We start from the raw sequence: 25,769 nt of genomic DNA, 5'->3' as shown, positions 1-25,769 counted from the left end.
GGGGGGGGGGGGGGGGGGGGGGGGGGGGGGGGGGGGGGGGGGGGGGGGGGGGGGGGGGGGGGGGCGAGCTTGAAAATGGGAGGAGAATTCGGAGGCCGTGGTCTCTTCGCACTTTTGTTCATGTCATGTATGTGTAGTAGGAGTGGCTACGATTGAGCATACATCCGAGGGCATTTGGTAGCGTTGCATACTGTACTGTACTCATCGGTAGGCTTTTGCAACTGTGGGATTGGTAGATCACACTACACTGGTACGGCACCCAGGCAGGAGGACATGCCCTGGTGCTTCGGAATGTCAAAAGGGATATGAACTGATACTGTGATGGAAATGGTAACCCTGTGATGGGGATAGAGCATGGTTACTGCATGCAAGTAATTGACAAAGATCCAAGTCAAGTCTCTCATAATGCCAGTCGCGATTGGTATAGAACAATGTTCTCATTTTGATTGCAACAGGTATATTTGCTGCTCGGGTGTCGTTACTCGTTAACCACATTCCATTCCCCTTTACGTACATACGGTTACACACACAGATATAACAGGTATGATAGAATGCTCCCCCAACGCCAAATGCAAGACTGCTAGCAATGCAGAATGTCCCAGAAATGAAACAACTCCCCGTCAAATACCCCCCCCCCTTCACTTTCGCACCGAGTGACATGTTCAGCTCGGCCCACCGTTGCCATTGCCCCGACCGTTGCCGCCGTCCAGTAGCAGCTTCGGCTTGATATAGTCCTCGTCCAGCTGCCTGAACAGGGCACTGGGATCCTCCGTGCTGAACAGCTGACGGATGGCCGCAGTGGCCGTGATACCTTGCCCTCCTCCTCCCTCGGTGTTGGACCTGGTCCGGCTGCTCTCTCCGCCGCTTCCGTCCATGGCGCCCGAAGGCATGGGGCTGGTCCTGCTCCTGGGCGCGGGGGGAGGGAGATCAGAGGTGTCAATGTCGCTACCGAAATCGGAGTCGGTCGCGCTCGTGGGCTGGCCCAGGAGGTCTGCCCTCTCCGGATCGTCCGAGTTGGAGCCCTTTCTATTCTGGCTCGAGGTCCGGGTCAGCGGGTTCGGTGAGTGGTGGCCCGAGGTCCATCCGCTACGAGCCGCCCTGTCCTTGCGCTTCAGATTGCCTTGGCTGTCCACACGGTCGAGCGGCAGGATGGCGCCGCTACGCCGTGGGTTGTATCCGATGCCGTTTCCTGACCGCTTCATGAAGCCGCCCGAGCCGACGGTTTCGATATCGAACTCGTCGTCCGAATCAATCTCGTCGACGACGCCGGTCCGGATGCCCAGAATCTCCAGCATGCGGGCTGTGGTACCGCCGAAAATGATGACTGTCAACACCACAACGACCAGCACAGTCGCCTTCAGCGCATACTGATCCTTTCCGGTCAGGAGCGCAGCCAGGGCGACGCCGACGGCACCGCGGAGACCTGCCCAGAACAGCATGGCTTGGTAGTTGTATGGCAGCTCATCGACAGAGTTTGTGATGCCTCTGCGGCGTGCGCGGTAATGGATGAACCAATTGATGGCCTTGGACAGTGGGAACACCGCAACCCACCGGGCGGCGCATACCGCGATGACGGTAACAATAATCAGCAGGGGCTGATACTGCAAGTCCTTCTCGGTGAAGAGCGAAAGTCCAAGGTAGATGAAGATGAAGTTCTCCGAGAGTTGAGCGAGGACTTGGAAGAAGTACTTGGTTGTAAGCTGGGTCCTCCTCGACATGTTGAAGTATGCATAATGCTTGAGCGTTATTCCGCAGAACAGCAGCGACACGATACCTATCCGCACATGATTTGTTAGTATATGGAGGGGTTTGGCCTCACGAAGCGTGAATCTAGAGACTGACCTGACATCTGCACCGCTTGAGAGAAGAAGTAGGTCGCGTAGGCGATCAAGACGATGACGCAGCTTTCAATCTTGGGGTATCTCCGCACGTAGGTATATTTCAAGCCCAGCGCAGCCACTATGCCCACCAGGGCTCCGATGACCAAACTTCCGAAGAAATCCTTCAAGAAGATACCGATACCCTTGAGCAAGCTGACGATGCCAGGAGAGGTCGCTGCGCCGTGCTTGGACTTTTGCGCCGACTCAAAGATGACAATGGCGATGGCGTCATTGAGGATCGACTCGCCAAAGATGATGGTGTATAGCTTCGGGTCGACCTTGTACGAGTTGAAGATGGCTAGGATCGTCACCGGATCTGTTGCCGACAGAGTCGCGCCCACGGAGATGGCATCAATCCAGTTCATGCTGAGTCCCTCCAAGGGGACTCGTGTGTACAGCCAGAGGATAACGCCGATCACTACCGCAGACAGGAAGGTGCCAGCAAACGCAAACGTGAGGATTGTTCCTATGTTGCGGAAGAAGTTCGCTTGGTGCAATTCGTAGCCAGAAGATAGAATGATGGGCGGAAGAAGGAGGTTGAAAAATATCTGGTAGTCGAAGCTCACGAGGTCTCGGATGCTGTCGCCGGCGCTTACTCGGAGAATCAAACCAACGATCATGCCTGGATCCTCTCAGTCAGTCGAGGACTCTGTTGTATTTGGGGACGGAGGGTCTGAGAGACTGACCTGCAAAGATCGAGATGACCGTCTCGTGTACCGCGGTGACCTTTCTCTGCTGCAAGGTGTAACTTGTGAAGAAAGCCACTATCAGCAGCATAATGAGGATAAAGATGGCCCATGATGCATAGATCTCCTTCTTGGAAGAATCCGGCTCTGTAGCAGCAGGTCAGCTCGCTCCGTGTCTCGTGTGCAAGGCCGCGGAGATTTCCCTACCTCCATCGGGTTCAGTCTCCTCGGCGGCTCTCCCTACAACCTGTGATTAGCGGTTTGACCCATGGAGCGCATTGGGGAAGAGGTGGCGAGCGTACTGGCGAGCTCCAATGCGGAGCCAGCGATATTGGAGAGCATGGAGGGCGGTGGGAGGGAGGACGGCTGGGGGGCAGGTGCTCGCTCAAGGTATGGATTGGTGATGACGCAGTTGCTCAGCAGAGCGACCGTAAGGAATTCGGGGAAACATGAACATCCAAGTTCCACCGGGGAGCGGGCAAGAGGGTGTAGGTTCTCCTTTCAAAACCTCTTGGTGGTGGACCGATGTGTCTATGTAAAGGACGGGGATGAATGAAAGCTGTCAAAGTCGCGAAAAAAGACGCCAACTATCCTGAACCATAGAGGCGCAGAAGCATGCGCACGCCGATGGAGCCAGAAGATACCCAGTACGGAGTAGGCTACAAGGAGGGAGGTGCACAGCTGCAGGGAGTTGGTAGCTGACTCCGCTAAAGGTCAGCTCCCCAGGTAGCAGCCTAGTCGGCTTGGCGTCCAAGTTGCAAGAGATAGTGGGTGTGATTTTACAGTGATTGGTGAACTACATTACGTATGCACACCTCTCTCTGATCATTGTTATAGCCTTGCATCACTTTGGAATTACATATTGCTTTGGAGGATTAAAAGAAGAAGGGGGGAAAATCAGCACGATGGGATAGGATGACAGAATTTGTTCTCCTTAGGAGGCAGGTGATGTCCAAAAAAGCAAAAAAGAAAAAGAAAAAAATGAGTTGACTTTCCAGATTGGATCTGGAGCATCGGGAATTGAGCCCGATGCGGGGGTCGAACCCGCAACCTTGAGATTAAGCTTCAGAGGGGTTAGTTGGGTTGCTGAAGCGACCGAATTTTATGGTCAGTACTCACAGTCTCACGCTCTACCTAGTAGGAGTTAGTAGGTGATTATTTAATTCACCAAGGGAAACTGGGGACTAACCGATTGAGCTAACCGGGCGAAGGTTGCCTCTGATGGGGCAGAGTTTAGCTTAAGTAGCCTGTACAAATGATAGCATACCTTCTGATCGCCGCCTACACTCCGCCACATACGGAGTATGCCAAAGAAGGCCGTCAATCATTCCAAGGCATCGGAGTACCTAGGTATGCTAGTACTCTTCTTGTTGTAGGAAGTACTGACTCGTGGGACAGCCCATGGGCAATAGGTCTTGCTTGTCGCTTCAGTCTCCTACTTATCCTGTCATCAAAAATTACATTCAGCTACCAGGCAGCACTAGGTGGGATCTTGCAATTGGAACCATGAATAAGTCATGTTGTATCGTGATCTAGCGACCGGGATAAGGTCATGACCGTACAGCCCTTAGCACCAATTTTCTGATATGGAACCTCGCCAGCGTCTCATCTCCACGTCCTGGTCAGGATGTATACCACCTCCTTCTTCTCCGCCTTTGGCCTCCATCCACGTTCACGGTCTCAGACCCAAATCTCCTGGATGTGCTATTGATCTGGGCCCGAGGTTTTCCTTCCATGACATCGACTGCCGTATTCGCCCTGAACAGAGACGCTATGGAATCAACTCTAGGGTAATAGAAACCTTGCTTCAACCTGCACCGAAAAGCAAGGCGCCGAGCAGGATCCTCCAACTGCGCCTTCGTGGCATACATATTTTCGTGACTGCAGCCTTCGGCGACAATCTCAATTTTGACGAATACTTCATCGCATCCACTCATCACCTCGGTTGGTATGACAATCCTACAATCTAGGATGCTGGGACCGGAGAGAGGCTCGGTAGGCCGCAGCTCGTAGTGGTATTCCTCTTCTCGGAAATTGGACCACCAACCTACAGGTTTGTGGTCTGGTTTTTTCTTTGACGGCAATAATCCATCGCCGACAAAACGGCCGCTTGCTGTGTGTGTGAGACCACGGAGGACCTTGAAATCTTCAAAGCTGAGTGCGTCAGCTAACGGCTCGTACATGTCGCTGTCAACTGCCGTTCCAAACTCGGTTTCGGAACCAGAAAGTCCAGCAATCTCCATGTCAATAGAATCGCTCTTGGGTCCGGGCGAATCTGCCAGCGATTTCAAGACTTCGTGGTACTTGGCTTCTCGCTGGGCGAGAATACCCGATATGAAGTCCCTGGTCGGCTCGTAGACATTGCCGAACGGCTGTGATTCCGTTCGCTTCCTTTTCAAGTTGGTTGTAGCACGATCTGGATTTGCTGCGGTATCTCCTTGTCGTCTCGGCAGAGTGTGAAGGAGTATCAACAGTCCCGCGGATAACGACCCTGCGAGTTGCTCGAGTCTCCGAATATCTTCTTCTTTCTCAAAGCCCTTGCGGGCCAGCCAAACCTTGAGCGCGCCATCTAATGTGCTAGTCGTGAGTGGAGCCGCGGTTCCGGCCTTCTCGTTTTTAGCAATGCTAAGGATATGGCCTAGGATAGAGGATGACTCCAGAAAATAGGGCCTTATATCCCGGATATCGACGATGCTGATGGCAAATCGGAGAGCCTCACAAAGACGACAGGCCATCGTGTTCATCATGGACCGCCTGTCCGCCGGAATCTTAGGACAGCGGACAAAGAGTCGTTTTGCGAGAGGGCCAGTGTCCATGACGTACAAGGGATACTTGAAACCGCGAAGTTCAAGATCTTTCTGCCTCGAGACTCGAGGAAGATGCCGAACAATATTTTCTGCACGAGGGCCGCAGACCAAAATGACCTTTGCGTGGCTTGCGCCAACAAGTGCCGAGTGCTTGGCCAACAGTTCTGTGTTCCTGGGCTCGTCGACCTCGGCGCAGTTCTCGGATCCTAGACCAGAGAGCTTCTTGAAATCGAATGTCCAGACGAGAACGTTGTCCTTCTTGAACTGGCATCCTTTGAGCGCCCATGGCAGATCGTCCTCTGAAGACTCGGCTGGGCAACCATCAACAACAGGAGATATCCTTACAATATCTAGTAAGAAGCCGATTTTGGCACCAAGGTTGCCGAAGAAAGGAATATCGTTGATCGTAGGCCTGGGCAGCGCCAAATCCGCGGTGAAGGCGTCCAGGAGCAATTGATATAGCTCGTCGTTGTTGACGGCCTTTGATAACGCAGCTGAGAAATCGAGACGGAAAAGCGGCCGAGGAGCCGAGCGCCCAAGACCGTTGGCCGAGGCTGTCTGAGACGAGCGGAATTTGGGCCAGAATGCTATCTGAAGATCTGGAGAATGAAGCAGAGGCCCCTTGAAGTCCGCCCTCAATACGTCCGAGACTGCCCGGCCTTGTACTAGGGGGCTCATGACGTTCAAGCCGAAGCCGAGCGGACTGTCATCGCTCTCGCCGTAGTAGAGAAGGCCGTGGTGCGCACGAAAGGCACGGATGATGACGTACTCCAAGAATGTCATCATCATGTCCGACCAATCTTTACCGTGTGTTTCGCGGTGTTCCCGAGGCAAGGCCCAGGCCTTCAGGAAGTTGGCTACTCTGTGGCCATTCCCCACCCATAGAATATAATAATGCAGTGTATCGTTGGCGCTCGAGAAGATGGCTTGATTGTGCTCCCGTAAAATCCGCCGGGAAGCACATTTCGCTTGACCGTGATACAGGCGGAAATATTTGTCGTCGCGATCGTCGGTAACGAAATCGATGTAGCCCATATCCGAGCTGGCGGTGTGCCATGGGCCCTGGTTGGCTTGGGCCACCCAAATCTTGTCCAAGTTGCCGCGATCAACCGTCCGCCCCTGAAGAGCTCGGATCTCTGGAAGGATGCAGCTTGTGATCTCGAGGGCGACGGGCTGGATACCCCCATGAGATAGGATGTTCGCCGCATACGGGTAGGTCTGTGATGCTGGCAACCGGCCTGCGACAATGTCCCTCAAGGTCGAGATACAAATAGCCTCGAGGTCGGGAAATACAAAGGGCTTTGACTCTGGTACTGCCTACGAGGTCTCGTTAGCCATAGCTAGTCTACGGAAATCTTTTGGAAGTATGGTGGTGCATACATTTCTGACCTCTTCCGGTAGCCCATACCAATTCTCATCATCGTGGAGTCGTGACCGGACTCTCAGGTTCTCTATCTCAGGGCCATTCTTCTCCTTGGCTACCTGGCCGAAGGGTGTTGGCAATTTTCCATCTTTCTGTGGAGGAGATGACGTCGCAATTTTCCTTCGACACTTCTCAGCCCTGTGCCCCTTGATACCACAGTGAGGACAAGGACTGAGCCTTGGACATTTGGTGATGAAATGATCTTTTTGTTTGCAATACTTGCACTCGCGGCAGTTTAGACAGTTCTATTGCCAAACCCCCACTCGGCCACACTTCGTGCAGACACGTTTGTCTTCGTAGAGTGGCATCTTCGATACTTCCTAGGAGTCCTGGCTCGTTCCTGGTGGTAGGTCGCACAATGTCGTGGGTTGCTGACAAGTTTGAAAGGCTGGAAGTAATGCTCTGTAAATAAGAATTTCTCAGGGGGTTCTTTTCGCTTGATGTCTTTGACCCTTGATGTTTAAGGGACTTCGGCTTCTCTTGGGCACTGTAGTCGGAGATTCTAGGCCATCCCGAGATCCTGATGCTGTGGTTTCGTATGTGGGATGGAGATTGTGTTGGAAGAATAGAGGACCAAAAGACACAGAAGGCAGGCCTGGTGTGTGTAGAGACAATGCTAGCGACCAGCCGTCCTGGCAAGGCAAAGGTTGGGGTTCAAATAAAAGATAAGAATTGAGATATGTATTCTTGAGGATTGACGGTAATTAGCTATGTGGCTGGGTTACTCAACTAAATCTCAGCTCTCAATGGAGGCTCCAAAGAAAATGGGTTCTTATATTAGTATTGGCGGATTATTGTCACAAGCCCGGTTAGCTCAATCGGTTAGTGACCAGTTTCCCCTACGATTTAATCAATCACTTGCTAACCCCCATCACAGGTAGAGCGTGAGACTGTGAGTACTACAGCGAAGGAAACAGCACACAAGCATACTAACCCCTCTGAAGCTTAATCTCAAGGTTGCGGGTTCGACCCCCGCATCGGGCTCAATTCCCGATGCTCCAGATTCAATCTGGAAAATCAACTCAGTTTTTTTTTTCCTCTCCCAATTCTTTAGTGTGCTTAATCTGTCTTTCTTCTTCCCTCCCTTCCCCTTTTTTTAATTCATTTTCTGGTCTATATGGTGGTGGGCGTGTTGTATAGATTTTTGCAGCTCTGGTCCCCAGGCCGAGAAAGCCTTTGCTGGGGCGAGTAAATCTACCTGCACAAGTGAATTTGCATGATCAAACACATCTGATAGACAGCCCATTGGCAGGCCAAACGGGATCAAATCTCGAGGTCGTCCAGCGCTGAAACCCAGTGGTCAGCCCCTGAGACCTGGTGCCTTGTGCAGCTGATGGCATGCAGCCCATTTGTAGCTTTTTTAGCGTAGACTCAATCTGGGTAGTCACTTGCTGGTCCCTCTCCCGCACTGGTAGCATGGGGAGCTACAAGGAATGACGCAACGGCCCTGGCCCGAGCTGCTGGCTGGCCCCCCTCGCATCTGCTCCAACGGATCGTCTTCGGGCACATCGTAGCGACTCCAGGCCAATCCAATCGTCCATAGTCTCGTGGCATCCTCTCACTTGCCCGCGTGATGATTCGACCGTCTCTGACCTGTCAAGCCCGCCGTAGCAACATTTAAACTCCCATCCCGTCTCGTAAAGACATCCAAGACGACCGACTCATATCTGGCATGGGCCATCGCTTGCACGCGTTGCGCGACACGACGATTCTCTAACCGCTGTCCGTCCCGCTCGAACCCGGCTCACGCGGCTCAAAACGACCCAGGTCTGGGCTTTGCAACTCTCCTCCTCGACTCGTGGGAACGCACACGGGTTTCTCACGCCAAACAGCCCCCGAGGGACTGTTCATACGCATGCCGTCGCCGTTAGCCCAGTCTTCCGAGAGCGGCCGGCCTTCGGTCGAAGACACCCAGCCCGCCGGAAAGAGTGGCAGGAAGAAGACGGTCTCGCCAATCCGGACACCTAAAGACGACGCCCAAAATGGCCACCGTCAAGGCGACGACGATAACAACGAGCACTCTCCCCTCCTTTCCCCCGGTCACGAAGGGGATGCCTTCATTGGCCGTGACTCCGGCCTGGATCATCAGGAAGACGAGTTCCAAAAGACCAAGAGCGTTTGGTACCTGATCCTGCTGACCATCAGCATCGGCGGGCTCCAGGTTGCGTGGTCTGTCGAGCTATCCAATGGATCCCCCTACCTGCTGTCCCTCGGGCTGAGCAAGTCGCTTATGGCTCTCGTCTGGATTGCCGGTCCCTTGTCGGGCACCCTCGTTCAACCCTATATCGGTATGCTCAGCGATAATTGTCGCATTTCATGGGGCAAGAGAAAGCCCTTCATGATCGCGGGTACCTTGGGGACAGTTGCTTCGTTCATGGCTCTGGCCTGGACCAAGGAGATCGTGGGCGGCTTTCTTGGACTCTTTGGTGCAGACCCGGCTTCGGAGGGAGTCAAGGTCTCGATCATTGTTGTTGCCGTCATCTGGGTCTACGTCCTCGACTTTGCCATCAACACTGGTATGTGCTCCTCGACATGTCACAACTGCTCCCGTCGTGTGTAAAGGCAGTCATTAACACACGCTCTAGTTCAGGCAGCTATTCGTGCCTTCATCCTTGACTGTGCTCCACCTCACCAACAAGGTCAGTCTCGAGAATACCTCTCCAGCCATCATGTTCATCTATTAACACTGATACAGAGGCTGCAAACTCGATGGCTAGTCGCATGACGGGCGTCGGCAACATCATTGGCTACGTTGCTGGTTACATCAACCTGCCAGAGATCGTTGGCTTTCTAGGAGACACTCAGTTCAAAGACCTCTGCGCCATCGCCAGCGTTGGTCTCATCATCACAATCATCATCAGCATTGTCTTCATCCGAGAGCGAGATCCACGCGGTGATGGCCCGCCGCCTCGTGACCAACCCGGCGTCTTGTCATTCTTTCTCAAGATCTTCAAGTCTATCAAGCGTCTCCCGCCGCAGACGAAGAAGGTCTGCATTGTCCAGTTCTGCGCCTGGGTTGGCTTCTTTCCCATGCTCTTCTATACCTCGTCGTACATCGGCGAGATCTATGTGGAGCCCTTCTTGGAAGAGAACCCAAATATGACACCTGAAGAATTGGACAAGCTGTACGAACAGGCAACTCGAGTCGGCACCTTCGCCCTCTTGATCTTTTCGATAACCAGTCTCGCCACCAATCTCTTCCTGCCATTCCTCATCGCCCCCAGTTTCGACACACAGCCACTGCCCATCACCGACGTAGCAGGAGAGGGTCCCGCCACCTCTATCAAGGATCTTGGGGAGCGCGGCAAGTCCTGGCTCGATTATCTTGTGATTCCCGGTTTCACTCTGCGTCGTGCGTGGATGTATTCGCAGATACTCTTCTTCTTCAGCATGTCCCTCACTGTCTTTGTCCGGACTGTTGCTGCTGCCACCGTCCTGATTGGGCTGGTGGGCATCACTTGGGCCTTGACTCTCTGGGCGCCGTGGGCGATCATCAGTGCTGAAATCAGCAAGCGCGATGCCCTTCTTCGTGCGCAGAAGCGCGCAGCGTCTCCAAGCCGCCATGATGACGACTTGCCCACTATCGACGGCTACTCTGACGAGGGCCATGATGTAACCGTGGTCGAGGAGGAATCGGACAAGGCCGGCGTCATCCTGGGTATCCACAACATGTCTATCGCAGCGCCGCAGATCATCGCCACGGTCGGATCGAGCATCATCTTCAAGATCTTCCAGAAGCCGCGCGGCACCCCTGGCGACCACAGTATTGCCATTGTCCTCGCGCTCGGCGGCATCACCGTTCTGCTCTCGGCCTGGTTCATCCACCGCATCGAAGACAACCCTCCCGTGTCGGGAGACCCGATTGGGGACGCGGAGGAAGGCGAGGCTTCGAGGCCCGGCACCGCCCACAGCGGACACCAGTACGACGAGCCCCCGCGCCGCAGCATGGAGCGCGCCCAACTCGTGCGAAACAGCAGCTTTGGAGGCGGGCTTGAATACTAGTACATTTTTGTAAGGATTAAGGTGTGTAACCTATGTATGCAGCATTTTCCGAGAGGGAAGAAAGAGAGTCGCGCAAGCGACAGGAGAGGGATTCGGGGTGGGTCTGCGCTTTACTTGTACTTGGTTTTGGAGAGGTCTTCCCTTTACAGGTCCATCAGCTTGGTTTCATTCAGTGTAGATGGTGTTGTGCCTATAGATCCTGGTAAATTGGATTCTCTAATGATTCATAACCATGGTTGTATTGTACGTATGAGCCGTAGAGACGAAGATCTCTATGTGCTCTGTTCACATCTAGGCCGCGCCGTCGACTCGATGGTAAGATTAAGCTTAACCCGCTCCCCTGGACTCAGCACCTTCCACGGATAGCGCACGGGTCCACTAAAGCCCGGAATTAATGGATCCCTGGCGCATTATGTGTCTTTACGGGACCCTCCACCTTGTTGAGATCGTAGTTCCATCTCATCGCGAGGAGCATCAGTGGATGTATAAACGGCAGTGACATCTTTGGCAGTGAGTTTCTCGACAAATCTTGACTTAGATCGCGTGCAGATGTGGAAGTTCTGACATTCATCGCAGTGCAATGGCTCTGACAAGAGGTAGCATATAAGCCTGCACCAAGAGCTGAAACCCCTTATTTACAGACAACGCGCCTTAGCTTGTTTGTCGAGGAGATCTTGCTTGAAAGGCGTCCGCGAGCAAAATGAAGCCGGCTCAGAAGGATTCGTCGCTGGCGACCCTGTTGCTGGTCGCTGCGAACCTCTTGATCCCGGCTGCCATCCTGACCTTTGCTACTGGCTTCTTCCCTTACAAGCCGCTGCTGCCGGGCCTGGCGCGCTATGAGGACTCGAGCTACGGCGCCTCGGCCCCGGCAGCGCCGTTCGACCGTGTCGTCTTCATGGTCGTCGACGCTCTGAGGAGTGACTTTGTGTACACTGCCAACTCGGGCTTTCAGTTTACCCAATCGTAGGTTGCACTACTTCAGGTGGCCTCCCAGCTCCTAGGGCGGAGTGCTGGACAGTACAGGTTTATGCGACATTTCAGGCTGACGCTCTATAGCTTGATCCGAGATGGAGCGGCCCTGCCCTTCACAGCGCACGCCACCTCGCCCACGGTGACGATGCCGCGCATCAAGGCGATCACCACTGGGTCCATCCCATCGTTTCTCGATGTCATTCTCAACGTCGACGAGGGCGACAAGTCGTCTTCGCTGGCGAGCCAAGACACGTGGCTTGCGCAGATGAAGGCCAAGGACTCGGGCAAGCTCGTGCTATACGGTGACGACACCTGGCTGAAGCTGTTTCCCGAGACGTTCGACCGGGCAGACGGGACTTCCAGTTTCTTTGTTGCTGTAAGCTCAAGGGGACTTTCTCAAGTACAGGGAAAGGAGAGAGACGCTGACTAAACCTAGGATTACACAGAGGTTGACAACAATGTCACCCGTCATATCACGGACGAGCTCAAGAATGACGACTGGAACACTCTGGTTCTTCATTATCTGGGACTGGATCATATTGGGCACAAGGGAGGTCCACGAAGGTGAGATGGCGAGGCTCTTCAGCTTGAATTGTTTACTAATGGGCCGTCCAGCCCAAATATGGTGCCCAAGCAGCACGAAATGGATGGCATTGTTAAGGAGATTTATACTGCCATATCCTCTTACAAGCATCTCCAGTCCACATTGCTGATCCTCATCGGGGACCACGGCATGAATGATGCGGGTAACCACGGGGCCTCCTCCGCTGGCGAGACGTCTCCCGCACTTGTCTTTATGTCGCCAAAGCTCTCGACACTCACCGACAAAGTTGAAGTCCCATTGGAGGACCGCGAGGACTTTCAATTCTACTCAACCATTGAACAGTCTGATCTCGCTCCTACACTGGGTGGCCTGTTGGGGTTCCCGACGCCGAAGAACAATCTCGGGGCGTTCATTTCAGGATTCCTGCCCTTGTGGCCGAAGCGTGAGTTCACAGCTGCCAACCGAGAGCTATGCCACAGCACTAATTCCGATGACAGAAGAGGACCGGGTTCAGTTGCTCATGCGAAACGCCGAGCAAATCCTTGGCATTATCACAGCCAGCTTTGGCAAGGAGCGTTTCGCCGCCGCTGCGCAGGTCGAAGACTGTAGAACGTTGACCGATGATATCGACGAGCTCGCCTGCGACTGGCAAGCCATTGCTAATCAAGCCAAAGCAGCAGCCCAGTCGGCCGAAGACAATGCGGAATGGATACCCCGGGCATCGAATGTAAGTGGCATCCGTACCTAGCCAGTCGTACCCTTGGCTAACGTTCCAAAAGTGGCTCAGAAGGGCTCAGAACATCATGAGCAGCATGGCCAGCAACTATGATATGCCTAGAATTATCCTCGGCCAGGCATTGGCTTTCGGCGCCATAGTCTGCTCGGTGTTCGCTACATATCTCTCTGCGAGAGACAGCGCCGGCGCATACTCCTCCCTGGCTCTGATCAGCCTGCTCTACAGCATCATGATGTTTGCCAGCAGCTATGTGGAAGAGGAACAGCACTTTTGGTATTGGGCAACCAGCGCATGGCTCGCCTCCATCGCGTTCAATGGCTTCAACCGGTTCGTCGACCCTCTTCACTTGCAAATGCCAACGACTAACGTGCCCGACAGCCCAGTCAAGTCCAGAGTCAGCCACATATCGTCCCTCATCGTGGCTTTTGCTGCCTTCCGCATCATCAGGAGCTGGAACCAGACCGGCCAGAAGTTCGCTGGTGAGCCCGACCTCGTGAAGACCTTTCTCCACCCCAACCCGCTGCTGCTCTGGACGCTCGTGTGCATCACCTACCTCTGGATCCATAGAGAGCTCGTCCGCGGATTCGGCAATATTCCGATGCTTGTCAATGTCATGGGTTCGACCGGCCTTGTCCTCGCCGCTTTTACGTTCAAGCTGGCCTTCACGCACGAGGATTCGCCAGAGCTCCTCCGGGGCATCCCCGACACCCTCATCGCCCTGACACAAGGTGCCACACTGGTCGCCCGCGCCCGCGCCGTGTTCATCGGCCTGGGCGTGGCGACAGGTGGCGTGCTCCTAGCTCTGCTATCCCGGCGGCCCCTGTCCAATAAAGCAACCAGTAAGCACACATACACACGCAACCCTGCAATACAAGAGATCCAAAACCACCCTCCTCCCGTTGACTAACACACGTACGTACTCAACCACCGCAGCCACCCAGACCCTCCACCACCTCTACACCCTCCTGGCCCTGACCCAGTCCCGCGCCACCAACGTGCCCCTCTTCTTCGTCTCCGACGTCGTCTACAAGTTCCTCGCGGCGCAGGACCTCGCCCTGCCGGCGCTCTCGGCCGCGGTGCTCCTGCTCCAGCACGCCTCCTTCTTCGCCGCCGGCGGCACAAACGCCATCTCCTCGGTCGACCTCAGCAGCGCCTACAACGGCGTCTCGGGCTTCAGCGTCGCCGCCGTCGGCCTCCTGACCTTTGTCGGCAACTGGGCCGCGCCCATCTACTGGGCCCTCGCGGCCAACGCGCTGCTCGTGCGCCGGGCCCGGGGCGGCGGCGGCGAGCCGCGCGTCTTCCTGCGCCACGCCTGCGCGCTGACCGTCTTCGCGGCCGCGGGCGCCGCGTCCGTCATGGCCGCCTGCACCGTGCTGCGCACCCACCTCTTCGTCTGGACCGTCTTCTCGCCAAAGTACCTGTACTGCATGGCGTGGAGCCTGTGCATGCACCTGGGCGTCAACCTCGGGCTCGGAGGCGTCCTGTTCTGGCTCGGCACGCGCTGAGAAGTGCTTTTCCTCTCTCTCTTTTTTTCCCCCCACAACGGGTGTGAAAGACACAGATATGTAGACGGGAGCAAAGCGGAAGAAGGTAGATTCATTTGTAATAGAGCGAAAGAGAAAACAAGCGCAAGATAGCCGTATTCCCCCGTGCAGTGTGTCGCACACCAAAAACAGAAGATGTAGAATGCACATTATACAGTATAGTTCCCTGTTCACGTTTGCCTCGAAAATACAAAGAAAGTCCGTTTCACTCCTCTCGATCACGTTTCTTCTTCCGATAGCAGGTCTTCGACGAGCGAGTCCTCGTCGCCCTTCTGGATGACGGTGCCTTCGTTGCTATCGCCTTCACCGTCTTCCTCTTGCTGCTCCTCTCCATCCCCCTCCTCTTCCTCCTTGATGTCTGCCTCGTGCACCACCGTCTTGTCCTCGACGACCGTCCGCTCCTCCAGGGCGACAGACGTGGCGCGGCTGCTGACGCTTCTCCTGCCGAAGCCCTCGTGCTGCGCCGCCGCCTGGTCCAGGTTGTTCACAATCTTGCCGAGGCTGACGTGGATCTTGTACAACGCATTCCGGCCGGTGGTATCGGCCACGAGCTGGTTATCGACTGCCTCCGAGACGTCGGCGTAGAGGGTTCGGATCTTCTCCTCGGTAGAGGCCGGTGAGACGTAGAGCTTGCCGAAGAGCCCGGCGACAATCTTCTTTTCCTCCTCTGCAAACGAGTTTGTTAACATTTGATCTTTTGTGTTTGGTATGAGCGGAGGTGGCACTTACTGCTGATGTGGCTATCAAGTCGTTCTAGTATGTCATTGGCAAAATCAAGGTGGACATCGCCATTGACATTCTTCTTCTCGGCATCCAGGGAAAGGCCGGGAGAGTAGCACTTCCGCGGGTCGGTCCAGTCAACGAGACAAGCGCCAATGGTCGTGAGACTGACCATCTCGTCATCAACATCGGCATCATCGTCCTCGAGACCTTCGCGGATGTTGTAGAGGGTGTGCAGCGCATCGAGAGCGACTGATCTCATGAGCTGTTGGTTCTCTGCACGCGAGTAGCAGAAGACGGGCAGGAAATAGTTCAGCGCCTGCCTCACGCTCTGGTTGCCGGAGCTCGAGGGCTCGAAGTAGGCCACCACAAGAGTCTTCAGCAGCTCGGCAGAGGTCTCTTGCTCCGTGACAACACGTCCCAGGAGGAGCTTGGAAGCCGCAATTGTGGCGGCAGCTTGTACCTCGGGAGACTTGGCGCCGGATCGCAAAGCCTTTACGTAGACCTTGACAAGCGCTGGTGTGGTAGAGAGCAGTTGGGCACCGTGAGTATTGAGGATGTCTGTGAGAATCTGGAGCGCGGTGATTTGCAAGGCGGTATGACCCTTGCTGAAGAAGTGCATGAAGAGTGTGAGATTCTCCTCGGCCAGTGACCTGTCCAAGAGCGAGCACAGGCCGAGGCACACCAGGCCGCGCTCACGGACAGGCGCTTCGTGACTCCTGACTGCTGGCACGACGAGGTTGTTCAGCATCGACACAAGATGGTCGTTCTGCTGGAGACTGCCCCCAACATTCGACAGCATACACTGAACGATGTGCAGGCACTTCATGTTGATCATGATCTCCTTGATGGCTTTCTCGCGTGCCTCCTCCTCGCTCAGCTCGGGGCCCTTGCTGGACTTGCCACTCTTAGTGGGCGTGCTGTCGCTGCTGACCTCGGACCTTGCTGAGTGGAAGCTGTCCTCCGCATCAGCACTATCCATGTCGTCGAGAATAGTGTCATGCACGTCGGCAACAGCCTCGAGGACGATACTGCAAAACTCGCGCTCGCCGGCATTATCAGGAGCGCAGATATCGCGCAGCACATCGATGGTAAGCTTGGTGACTTCGTCCGGCAATTCGGGGATCGACAGGAATCGTCGGAGAAGGGCAAACATTTTCCTGCGTCCGACCTCGTCCGAATAATCCAGAGTCAGCGCAATTTGGAGGAGCTGTTCCGCGATGAATTCCTGCTCGACAGTGTCTTCTTCCTCGTCTTCTTCGTCAGCATCTTGTTGATCAGCCCTCTTAATGGCATCAATCAAAACTTTCATGTAGCGCTCCAGGAAGAAAGCCAGCTTGGTCACCTCGGGCAGCTTCTCCTCGACAAGCGACTCGTACTTGCCGTTGCCCTCGTTGCGGCAGAACTCATTGAAACTCCTCGCCATGAAGACCGATTCTGCTGATAGAGTCTCCCAAAAGTTGTCGTCAAAAGTGACGGCATCGCGATAGTCAGGGCGACCCTCCCAGAAGCCCCTCATAGCTTCGAGGGCCACACCGTTCTCGACTCCAGAATTGACAACATCGATACGCTCCAGAAGCTCCAGAAGTGCATCAAAGTTTGGTGGAAGGGCCTCGGCCGGCTTGCCGTCTTCGTTTAGAGGCGGCGCGCCGGCACAGTCCTCGATCCAGCGTTCGCGGAAGAGTCTGCCAGCCGCTTTGCGGACGTTCTCATCTCGATCTCGGAGACCCCACCGCAAGAGCTTCTCTCTCATAGAAAGCGACAAATGACGGAAGTCTCCAAGGGCAGGAAGAAGGCGTGAATATACTGCGCGACGAGTGGCTGCGTCTTGGTCTCTAGCACGCTCAAGTAGATAGGGCAACGTGGTCGGAAGTATAGGTAGATTGACCAGCAGTGACCGCCGCACATCAGCGCTCGGGTCATTCTGAAGGACTTCAAGAAGTTTGTCAAGCAGGCCGGTGCCAGCGCCGCCGTCGCTGTCGTCAGAATTGCCTTCCTCGTCTACCTGGTTACCCGCAAGGCGGCCAAGACCGAGAACAGCTTGAGCCCTGACCATGGCTTCTTTGTCGCGAATGCGCTTGAGGAGGCTATGCCTCAGCTTCTGGAAGAGGTCGTCATCGATAGCGTCGAGCGAGTTGATGATGTGAGAGATGAGCTGCGTTGCCCTGTACCGTACAAACTTGTCCTTTGTAGTGAGGAGGGGGATGATTGTGTCGACGAGGTGCCCAGTCAGGCGCGTTCCTGGGGTCTCGGGCATGGTGCTGGCATCTTCATCTACCTCGCCCATGAGCTCGTTGTCCTTGTCGATGGAGTGTCGCAAGAAGAGTCCAATGAAGCGGATAGTCTTTTCTCCCACGCTCTCGGTCTTCTTGACTGGCATTGCGCGAAGCACGCATCGCGCAAACTCGTTGTTGAAGTCATCTTCCTCAAAATCGGACGCGCCCGTCTTGTTGGCGCTTGTCGGCTCGTAGCTGCAGGCCTCTTGGATCTTGCGCAAGGTCACCGCCAGCTTTCGGTGAGACGCGGTGTTCTTTTGCGCGTCCCGGAAGACTGAAGCAATCTGTGTGCGCAGAGCATTCTCCGGCGTGTCAAGGGGCGCATCGAAGGTGGCGGACGAGGCTCTGGACGCGGTCGAGGTGCGCGGGTTGAGCGTCGCGGACGACGACTTGTGGGAGACGGCAGCGGAGGAGGTCCGCGTCGACCTGGTCGAAGTGCGCGCAGGCATGGTATAACACTAATAGAGATGTTTAACGGGTCATAGAAATACGCGCTCCGCGATGCGCAAAATACGTCGGTTTCTACGGTCGCATGCGATTTGGATGGTGTTTAGATCGGGACGCCCATAACCGGTACGTACAAATCCATCTATCATCACCCCCCGACTTGTTTGTTGATAGATTTCCCAAAGCGGGTTAGCGGAACAGCGCCCTGGAACATTGTCACTATTGTGTTGGTCCCCCGCACCACACGTGTTGATAAGATTGACGGCTTATCGATAGCGATTCCTCCAATAATTTTTTGGGGCGAGACGAAGATTTTGGCAGCAGCCAAGATTTAGTGGAAGTTGACTTCAATTACGGACCACCAATTCGAGACGCAATTGCTTTTGCGTGCGACCAAAATGGCCAAATCTGCGGCACAAAAGAGACGCCGAGAGGCCGAGGCCGCTCAGGAGAACCAGGTGGTAGAAAATGCCACTCAAGGCACGCCGCCGACCAAGAAGGCTCGGGTCGAGGAAGCGAGGTCCCTCTTCGTGAGGTCGCTGCCACCCAATGCCACAGCCGAGACGCTCACCGAGTTCTTCTCTCAACACTATCCGGTCAAGCACGCTACAGTGGTTCTGGACAAAGAGACCAAGCAATCCCGTGGCTATGGTTTCGTGACCTTTGCCGACGCAGACGATGCAGTGGAGGCCAAGAACAAGCTCAACAATGAACTACTCGAGGGTCGCAGGCTGAGACTGGAGGTTGCCGAACCCCGTCATCGCGCCGGGGCCAAGGATGGAGCCAACGCGGCTACCTCTAAGCTCGCGGAAGAGAAGAAGAAGCGGGAGGACGAACAGGCAGAAGCTCGCAAGGCTCCGAAGCTGATAGTCAGGAATCTTCCTTGGAGTGTCAAGACCCCCGAGGATCTGACTAACCTCTTCCGGATGCACGGCAAAGTCAAATACGCAGATCTTCCTAGCGTAAAGGGCAAGCTCAAGGGTTTTGGGTTCATCACTATGCGCGGAAGGAAGAATGCAGAGAAGGCCATGGAGGCGGTCAATGGCAAAGTTGTCGACGGGAGGCCTATTGCTGTCGACTGGGCTGTCGATAAGCAGACTTGGGAGCAACAGCAAAAGGACCAACCAGACGAGCCTGCAGAGACTGAAGAGGGTGCAGAGAAGCCCAGTAAGGACGATGATGACGAGGACAAAGAGGAGGAAGACGACGAAGAGGATGAAGAAGACGCTGATCTTCGCAACTTTATGAAGAATCATATGGAGAACCTCGAAGACGAAGAGAGTGACGAAGAGGACGAGACTGGTGGCAAGGTTGACGATGACGACGAGGAGGCGTCCAAAGAGACCAAGTCACTTTCGACAGACAACTCAACGACCCTGTTCATTCGAAATCTCCCTTTCACCACCACGGACGAGGATCTGAAGAGCCATTTCGGCCAATTTGGCGCCGTAAGGTATGCAAGAGTAGTCAAGGATCGCGAGACCGACCGACCAGCTGGCACAGGGTTCGTGTGCTTTTTCAATCTTGACGACTCGCAAGCGTGTCTCAAGTCTGCACCTCGTCACAACCCTACTTCGTTGGCCGGAAAGCCATCCATCCTACAGAACGAAGACGTCGATCACGATGGCCGGTATACCATGGAGGGCAGAGTATTGCAGGTCGCACAAGCTGTCAACAAGAACGAGGCTGAGAGACTAGCAACAACCAGCCTTGCTCTTCGCAATGAAAAGGATAAAAGACGACTGTATCTTTTGTCCGAAGGCACAGTGGCTAGGAACTCGCCTCTCTACAACATCCTGCCGGAGTCGGAAATCAAGCTCCGCGAGACATCCAACATGCAGCGAAAGAAGCTGGTTCAGAACAATCCCAGCCTCCACTTGAGTTTGACTCGCCTGGCAGTGCGCAATATCCCCCGCAACGTCGACTCCAAGGCCCTCAAGGCGTTGGCACGAGAGGCTGTGGTCGGATTTGCCAAAGATGTTAAGGAGGGTAAGCGCCAGCCGCTGTCCAAGGAGGAGAACGCCCGTGGAGGTCAGCAGGACAAGGAGGCCGAGCACCGCCGTAAGGAAAAGGGCAAGGGTGTCGTCAAGCAGGCAAAGGTTGTCTTTGAGACCAAGGACGGCTCCAAGGTCTCCGAAGAGATTGGTGGCAAGAGCCGTGGGTATGGCTTCATCGAGTACTCCTCTCATCGATGGGCGCTCATGGGCCTGCGATGGCTCAACGGGCATGCCCTCAAGAATGATGCGGGCAAGACCTCGCGCCTCATCGTTGAGTTTGCTATTGAGAACGTGAATGTTGTCCAAAGGCGCCGGGCAATTGAAGACAAGTCGAGGAATCGTGAGGCCACTGGCGAAAGCAAGGGCCGGGACACTGGTGCTGGCGGTCCCCGTCGGGGCGGAAGAGACAAGGATGACAGAAAGGGCAAGACTGGGGCCGGCAGGGGATCCAGAGCTCGCGGAGAGAAGGAGAAGACCTCGGAAGAGAAAGTCGGCAGCAAGAAGGAGAACAAGGCTGCGGCCAAACTTGCCCAGAGACAGCAGATCATCGGGAGGAAGCGCATGATGCGCAAGAAGAAGGCGCAGTCGCGTGGATCTTGAATGGTTCAAAAATGGTGTTAATTGCAGACCCGGAAGAGTCCTAGCATTACATGGCGTTTTGCTTTTTTTTTTTGCTTGTGGTATATAGCAGTATTGATCAATACCCAGACCGTCCTTGCTGATAGTCTTGACGATGATTTAGTACTTTTGAAAATTGCTATGATATGCCCTATATACAGGTGTTTCTCTTGTGTAAAGAGCGGCTAAGCTGGTATGATGTATCATGAGATCGTGTTCGCAAAATGCGCGAAATGAATACAGAGAATCTCCAAGAACGCCAGCATCCTATGCCCGCCGACAAATTGTGAACGCCACGGGACTCCGAATCGCATTGCTAAAGTCACTTCCAGAACCAACCGGACTGCTGTTGTTGCTCAACCTCTCCCCCCCCTTTCTCCTGTGGCACATGATCGCTTTTCTCCTCGTCATCTCCGCTCACCTGCGAAGCCGAACGGACGGAGTAGTGCGTCTCACGTGCGACTTCTTCTCCGTCAGCATTCACCCGACGGATCGTCGTCTTGACATGCAGATTTCCGAATCTGTCAGTGTGCTCTTTTGTGTCTTTAAACGTCTGAATAGCTGCATCGTCTGTCCCGTCGAAGCGGTCGACTGATTTTGAAAATGATGTTGACACCCCGGTGCGTGTGTTGATGTCCGAAATCGCCTTGACAAATGTGCTGAATGATCTGTCGGCATCCGTATAGACGGACTTGACGATCTTGTAGAACTCGTCTTCAGTATCGGGTTCTGCATCGAGGAAGCGATCCTGGTTTTTCGACGCCACCCCGTCCTCTTTGCTCGACTCCTTCAAGCGCCCGTCTGCCTTGCTTGGGTCTTGTGGACGTCTCTCTTCCTCTTCCAGTACCTTGTTCAGCACACTGAAGACTGAATTAAACTGATCAAATAGACCGGCGGGACTGTCGAGGGTGCCTGGCCAGTTGAAGGTTGGCTGCTGAGCTGCTGCTATGTCGCGAAGACGGTTACGCGCCTCGACTCTCCAATCGTCCTGCTCTTCGCCGAAAATAGAGGCCGCCTGTTCCGAGTCGTCGACGCTCTGACCCGCTGGAGGAAGTGGTAAGTAGGCGTTGATATGCCGCTTGTCGAGGGACATCATTCTTTGCAGGAAATGTTCCTGTCTGATGATCCGGCTTAGAACCTGGTGTTCTTCTGGCGACCGTAGTCGGTCGGGAAGATCCGGCAGGCGGCCACTGGCAGTCTCCTCGAGCAGGTCCTCGAAGGCGTCCATAAAAGTAAAGTCTTGTCCCTCGCCGTGACGTGGCGCATCGTTAGGAACTGGCTGGGGGAGGCCCTGCAGGTTCAGCGGCGAGTAGGGCGACTGGAACAAGAAGCTGCTCCATGCGAAGCTCTGTAAGAGGTCCATCCGAGCCGGGCGCTGCCTCAGCCTCGAAGCCACGGCGCGCTCTATCTCACTGTTGGCCTGCGCCGTCTGCTCGGGGTCTGCGCTCGAGTTATCGACGTCGGCGGCGCGGGTGTTGAGGTTCAAGTTCTCCGAGACAATGGCTGGAAGGCCGAGAAGGCCATGGAGTGTGGCACTGACGTGGGCATCGACAAGGTGCTTCCAGCGCACGAAGGGATTCTTGGATGGATCGTCGTCGGGCATGTTGATCAAAAGCGGCAAGGCTGCTCATGCGCTCACTCTGGGTGTTGGAGGAACTCGGTCATTGGACTGTCCACACACGAAGGGCAGGTCGAGGTGCGTGGTGGCATTCGCAAGAAGGAATAAATCATGTTGGGGTGTTGAAAGATCGCCAAGCGCCGGGAGATGGGCAGATGGATAAGAGGATAAGACCACAATGGGCCGCCACCGCCGCCATCGCCCGGCGGTCCCCGCTTTCGGCGTAGACTGGCACAAGCAACTGGTCCCCCTGTACCGATGGAACTTTTTCCACGCTCTCTAAGTGGTTGTCTCACCTGACAGACGCACTTGGCGCAGCACAGCGCCCTTGGGCCCCCCTCCCCAGCCGAGCCAGCGTTGTGTCTGGTGTGCGTGTGGGCGGAAACGCGTCCCGCTAATCTGCCGGGTCTGCTTATTAGCTCAGTGCTGCTGTGGGCGCACCATTGTCGCTGGTTCTTCTCAGCTTTCCTGTGCGCGCCTCCACCCCGTTATGACGGATATGACGGAACTCGAATCCAGTCTTCATTACGGTGTACGGAGTAACTTGGAGACGTGAAAAGGGCCCCGTTTTTCACGCCCAATGACAACCTAACTTCTCCTCTTCTTAGCAGTCAATTTAGATTTCTCTAAGCCGGTCTTAGCGCCCCGGACACGCCGCATTTGCAGAGCGAGCAGCTGCCAGTGGGAGCGAGTTTGAGACGGAATCCTCGAGCTTCGGCACCTCAGGCAGATCTTGATCCTCGCAACGTCTCCAGTATTCTCAACCCTCAAAACATAGGCAATCCGTCATTCGGACCCTGAATCCAACTCGTCCAGAGGGGTTGCCAGGCAGTCCGTCCATCGACTATCCGCTTGCGCAAGCGTTCCTGCGACCAGTCGCTTAGTAACCCTTTGGCTTATCTACCTAGGTAGTCGAGCGCAGGCACCTCTCTCTACCGGCTCAGCGAAACTGCCCTCCCGATGATCCGCTTTTCGACGTCGACTGCAAGGTGTGCTACATCAGGGAGGACTTCGAGTCCTTGATTGGAAGCATCGTTACATAGCTTGGCGCCTCGCGAGCCGAGCACGGCCATCATGCATCTGCCAGCGTCGCAGGCCGTCTTTCCTGGCTCGATCGCATTCCTGCCATCCAACAGCAGCGACCCCGGCCACGGTCACGACTCCGACGATGACCTCGCGAGCAACTGGTCCTCGCTCATCGGCATCGTCACGGCCATAGTCGGCAATATCTTGATCGCTCTTGCTCTGAACGTCCAACGGTACGCCCATATCCGATTGCACAGGCAGCGGGCACAGGCCCGGGAACGCGCGAGGCAGGCCCTCAAGCATGCTGGCGGCGGTGGGCAGTACGGTACTGTGGCCGAGAGCGGGAACAGGGGTGATCATCAGAACGGAGACGACAACCATGCGGCCAGCGCGGAGGACGAAACCGAACCTCTGGCCAACAGCTTTCAGAGCGGAGACTCGCGGTGGACTGACCGCTCCGGCGACGACGACGACGACGACGACGACGGCGATGGCCGACCTAAAGTCAGCGGGACATATCTCAGGTCGCCGTACTGGTGGCTCGGGCAGATTCTCATCACTGTCGGAGAGATGGGCAACTTCCTTGCCTACGGCTTTGCGCCGGCATCGATCGTGTCACCGCTGGGGGTCGTCGCCCTGATATCCAATTGCATCATAGCACCGATGTTCTTCAAGGAGCCTTTCCGGAAGCGCGACTTCTGGGGTGTCGTTATTGCCATCGGCGGGGCTGTCACTGTCGTTCTCAGCGCCAAGCAGCAGGAAACGAAGCTCGAGCCGCACGACATCTGGGATGCCATTACCACTATGGAGTTTGAGATCTATCTGGGGATCTCTTGCTCTTTGATTGCACTCTTGATGTGGGCAAGCCCGCGATATGGAAGGAGGACCATTTTGATAGATCTTGGCCTTGTCGGTCTATTCGGTGAGTCTGGGCGGTCGAGTCTCAATTCAGACTATGTTCTTTGTGTTCTAACAGATAACCTAGGTGGTTACACCGTCTTGGCGACCAAAGGTGTCTCATCTATGTTGTCGTCTACGCTGTTCCGGGCTTTTACGACTCCCGTGACCTATGTCCTCCTTTTTATCCTGCTCGCGACTGCAGTCATGCAGGTGCGCTATGTGAATAAGGCCTTGCAGCGATTCGACTCGACACAGGTCATTCCTATTCAATTCGTCATGTTCACGCTGTCAGTCATCATCGGCAGTGCCATTCTGTATCGCGACTTTGAGCGGACGACGGCAGAGCAGGCTGTAAAGTTTGTGGGAGGTTGTCTGCTCACGTTTTTCGGCGTGTTCCTCATTACTAGTGGGCGCCCGCGGCACGACGAAGACGAAGACCAGCTCTCAGATGCAGAAGGCATCGAGGAAACCATTGGCCTGTTCGAGCAGGATCCTGCCTCCCCTCAGGCCCCCAGGCGAGCTTCCGACCACCACGAACAAAGCCGGTCGCGCCGATCCTCATACAAGGATGCTGTGAACAAGCCTCTCGCCGCCTTATCTGGTATGGGAGTGCCATCGCCCAGGAACTCGATAACCGTACCGGCTAGGTCTTCCGGCCACATTGAGGGCCCAGATTCGCCTTCGCTCATCGATGTTGACAATCCCTGGAGGGACACCCAGGGTACTCCGCCCAGCCATCCCGGGCCGGGACAGCACGCCTTCTCTACTGAGTCTGTTGCAACCCTCTCTGGCCTCAGCTCGGCAGCCGTTTCGGACGGGTTCTCACTTCCCGCCACCCCTTCGCAGCAGGTCAACATCCCTACCTTCCCTCACATCCTCGGACCCAACGAGGCACCCGTGACACCCCGAGCGCCCGCGTCCTCGGCGCGTCCTCAATCACACCACCATCACCAAAACTTGTTCTCCCCATCGCCGTTTTCTTCGACGGTCAGCGCCGTCGTGGCCGACAAACTGCTCGGTCCGGGGGATATCCCGACAGCGCGGCGCGCCTCGACGCGGAGGAGCCGCCCCAGCATACGGTCTAGTCTATTCGTATCGCAGGACGAGCTCGACAACGAGGACAGTCTGTTTCCTCCCGCCGAGACCGACGAGCTACTCCGCCGCGAGGACCCGTCAGAGAACGGCGGCGGCGGCGACGTCGAGACAGAGAGGGGCTTCCGAGGACGGGCCCGCAGTCTCAGCAACACGCTCAGTGGCCTGCTGGGCGTGAAGAAGAGGAAGGGTAGCGCGGCCGCCGATAATACCGATGACGAGGGATTCCTGGACGGCCGGCGGCGGTCGGAAGCCCTGGCTAGCACTGAGACACTGTGAGGAGGCCCGTAACAGGGGGAGATGCACATTCTTTTTTTTTTTTAAATTCGCGATCTTGTTTTTGGCGGCGGATCTCAATGCGAGATGATGATACCAAAAGTATTGATGCATTGGATAGGAGTTTCAGCCATGTTGTCCGCTTTGGCTTTAGATGGGCGTGCACGCCCCCCCCCCCCCCCCCCCCCCCCCCCCCCCTTCCCCC

General features: G+C 55.4%; 9 protein-coding genes across 9 annotated transcripts; 4 read left to right on the top strand and 5 right to left on the bottom strand.

Moving 5' to 3' along the window:
• Window positions 1-662: 662 nt before the first annotated feature.
• Window positions 663-2,908, bottom strand: E0L32_012332 (uncharacterized protein; the record flags this gene model as incomplete). Its single annotated transcript, XM_031135161.1, has 5 exons — window positions 663-1,774; window positions 1,843-2,502; window positions 2,567-2,713; window positions 2,774-2,806; window positions 2,869-2,908. 5 exons carry the CDS (start codon window positions 2,906-2,908, stop codon window positions 663-665), a joined length of 1,992 nt encoding a protein of 663 aa, XP_030998733.1.
• Window positions 2,909-3,640: 732 nt separating this feature from the next.
• On the bottom strand, window positions 3,641-7,104 carry E0L32_012331 (uncharacterized protein; the record flags this gene model as incomplete). Its single annotated transcript, XM_031135160.1, has 5 exons — window positions 3,641-3,700; window positions 3,756-3,813; window positions 4,436-6,690; window positions 6,754-6,888; window positions 7,054-7,104. The coding sequence occupies 5 exons, from the start codon at window positions 7,102-7,104 to the stop codon at window positions 3,641-3,643; spliced, it is 2,559 nt and encodes an 852-aa protein (XP_030998732.1).
• Window positions 7,105-8,651: 1,547 nt separating this feature from the next.
• On the top strand, window positions 8,652-10,798 carry E0L32_012330 (uncharacterized protein; the record flags this gene model as incomplete). Its single annotated transcript, XM_031135159.1, has 3 exons — window positions 8,652-9,312; window positions 9,382-9,435; window positions 9,492-10,798. The coding sequence occupies 3 exons, from the start codon at window positions 8,652-8,654 to the stop codon at window positions 10,796-10,798; spliced, it is 2,022 nt and encodes a 673-aa protein (XP_030998731.1).
• Window positions 10,799-11,498: 700 nt separating this feature from the next.
• On the top strand, window positions 11,499-13,957 carry E0L32_012329 (uncharacterized protein; the record flags this gene model as incomplete). The annotated part of the gene is made up of 6 exons (XM_031135158.1): window positions 11,499-11,761; window positions 11,855-12,146; window positions 12,207-12,334; window positions 12,386-12,756; window positions 12,812-13,041; window positions 13,094-13,957. The coding sequence occupies 6 exons, from the start codon at window positions 11,499-11,501 to the stop codon at window positions 13,955-13,957; spliced, it is 2,148 nt and encodes a 715-aa protein (XP_030998730.1).
• Window positions 13,958-13,970: 13 nt separating this feature from the next.
• E0L32_012328 (uncharacterized protein) lies at window positions 13,971-14,744 on the bottom strand (the record flags this gene model as incomplete). The annotated part of the gene is made up of 1 exon (XM_031135156.1): window positions 13,971-14,744. One exon carries the CDS (start codon window positions 14,742-14,744, stop codon window positions 13,971-13,973), a length of 774 nt encoding a protein of 257 aa, XP_030998729.1.
• Window positions 14,745-14,812: 68 nt separating this feature from the next.
• E0L32_012327 (uncharacterized protein) lies at window positions 14,813-18,039 on the bottom strand (the record flags this gene model as incomplete). The annotated part of the gene is made up of 2 exons (XM_031135155.1): window positions 14,813-15,261; window positions 15,324-18,039. 2 exons carry the CDS (start codon window positions 18,037-18,039, stop codon window positions 14,813-14,815), a joined length of 3,165 nt encoding a protein of 1,054 aa, XP_030998728.1.
• A 396-nt stretch (window positions 18,040-18,435) lies between these two features.
• On the top strand, window positions 18,436-20,634 carry E0L32_012326 (uncharacterized protein; the record flags this gene model as incomplete). The annotated part of the gene is made up of 1 exon (XM_031135154.1): window positions 18,436-20,634. One exon carries the CDS (start codon window positions 18,436-18,438, stop codon window positions 20,632-20,634), a length of 2,199 nt encoding a protein of 732 aa, XP_030998727.1.
• Window positions 20,635-20,974: 340 nt separating this feature from the next.
• E0L32_012325 (uncharacterized protein) lies at window positions 20,975-22,255 on the bottom strand (the record flags this gene model as incomplete). The annotated part of the gene is made up of 1 exon (XM_031135153.1): window positions 20,975-22,255. One exon carries the CDS (start codon window positions 22,253-22,255, stop codon window positions 20,975-20,977), a length of 1,281 nt encoding a protein of 426 aa, XP_030998726.1.
• A 1,089-nt stretch (window positions 22,256-23,344) lies between these two features.
• E0L32_012324 (uncharacterized protein) lies at window positions 23,345-25,567 on the top strand (the record flags this gene model as incomplete). The annotated part of the gene is made up of 1 exon (XM_031135152.1): window positions 23,345-25,567. The coding sequence occupies one exon, from the start codon at window positions 23,345-23,347 to the stop codon at window positions 25,565-25,567; it is 2,223 nt and encodes a 740-aa protein (XP_030998725.1).
• Between the last annotated feature and the right edge of the window lie 202 nt (window positions 25,568-25,769).

This window comes from Thyridium curvatum (genome assembly GCF_004353045.1).
Source record: "Thyridium curvatum strain D216 chromosome Unknown NODE_155_length_25769_cov_84.713127, whole genome shotgun sequence".
NCBI lineage: Eukaryota > Fungi > Ascomycota > Sordariomycetes > Thyridiales > Thyridiaceae > Thyridium > Thyridium curvatum.
This window is presented reverse-complemented; position numbering and strand designations above follow the sequence as displayed.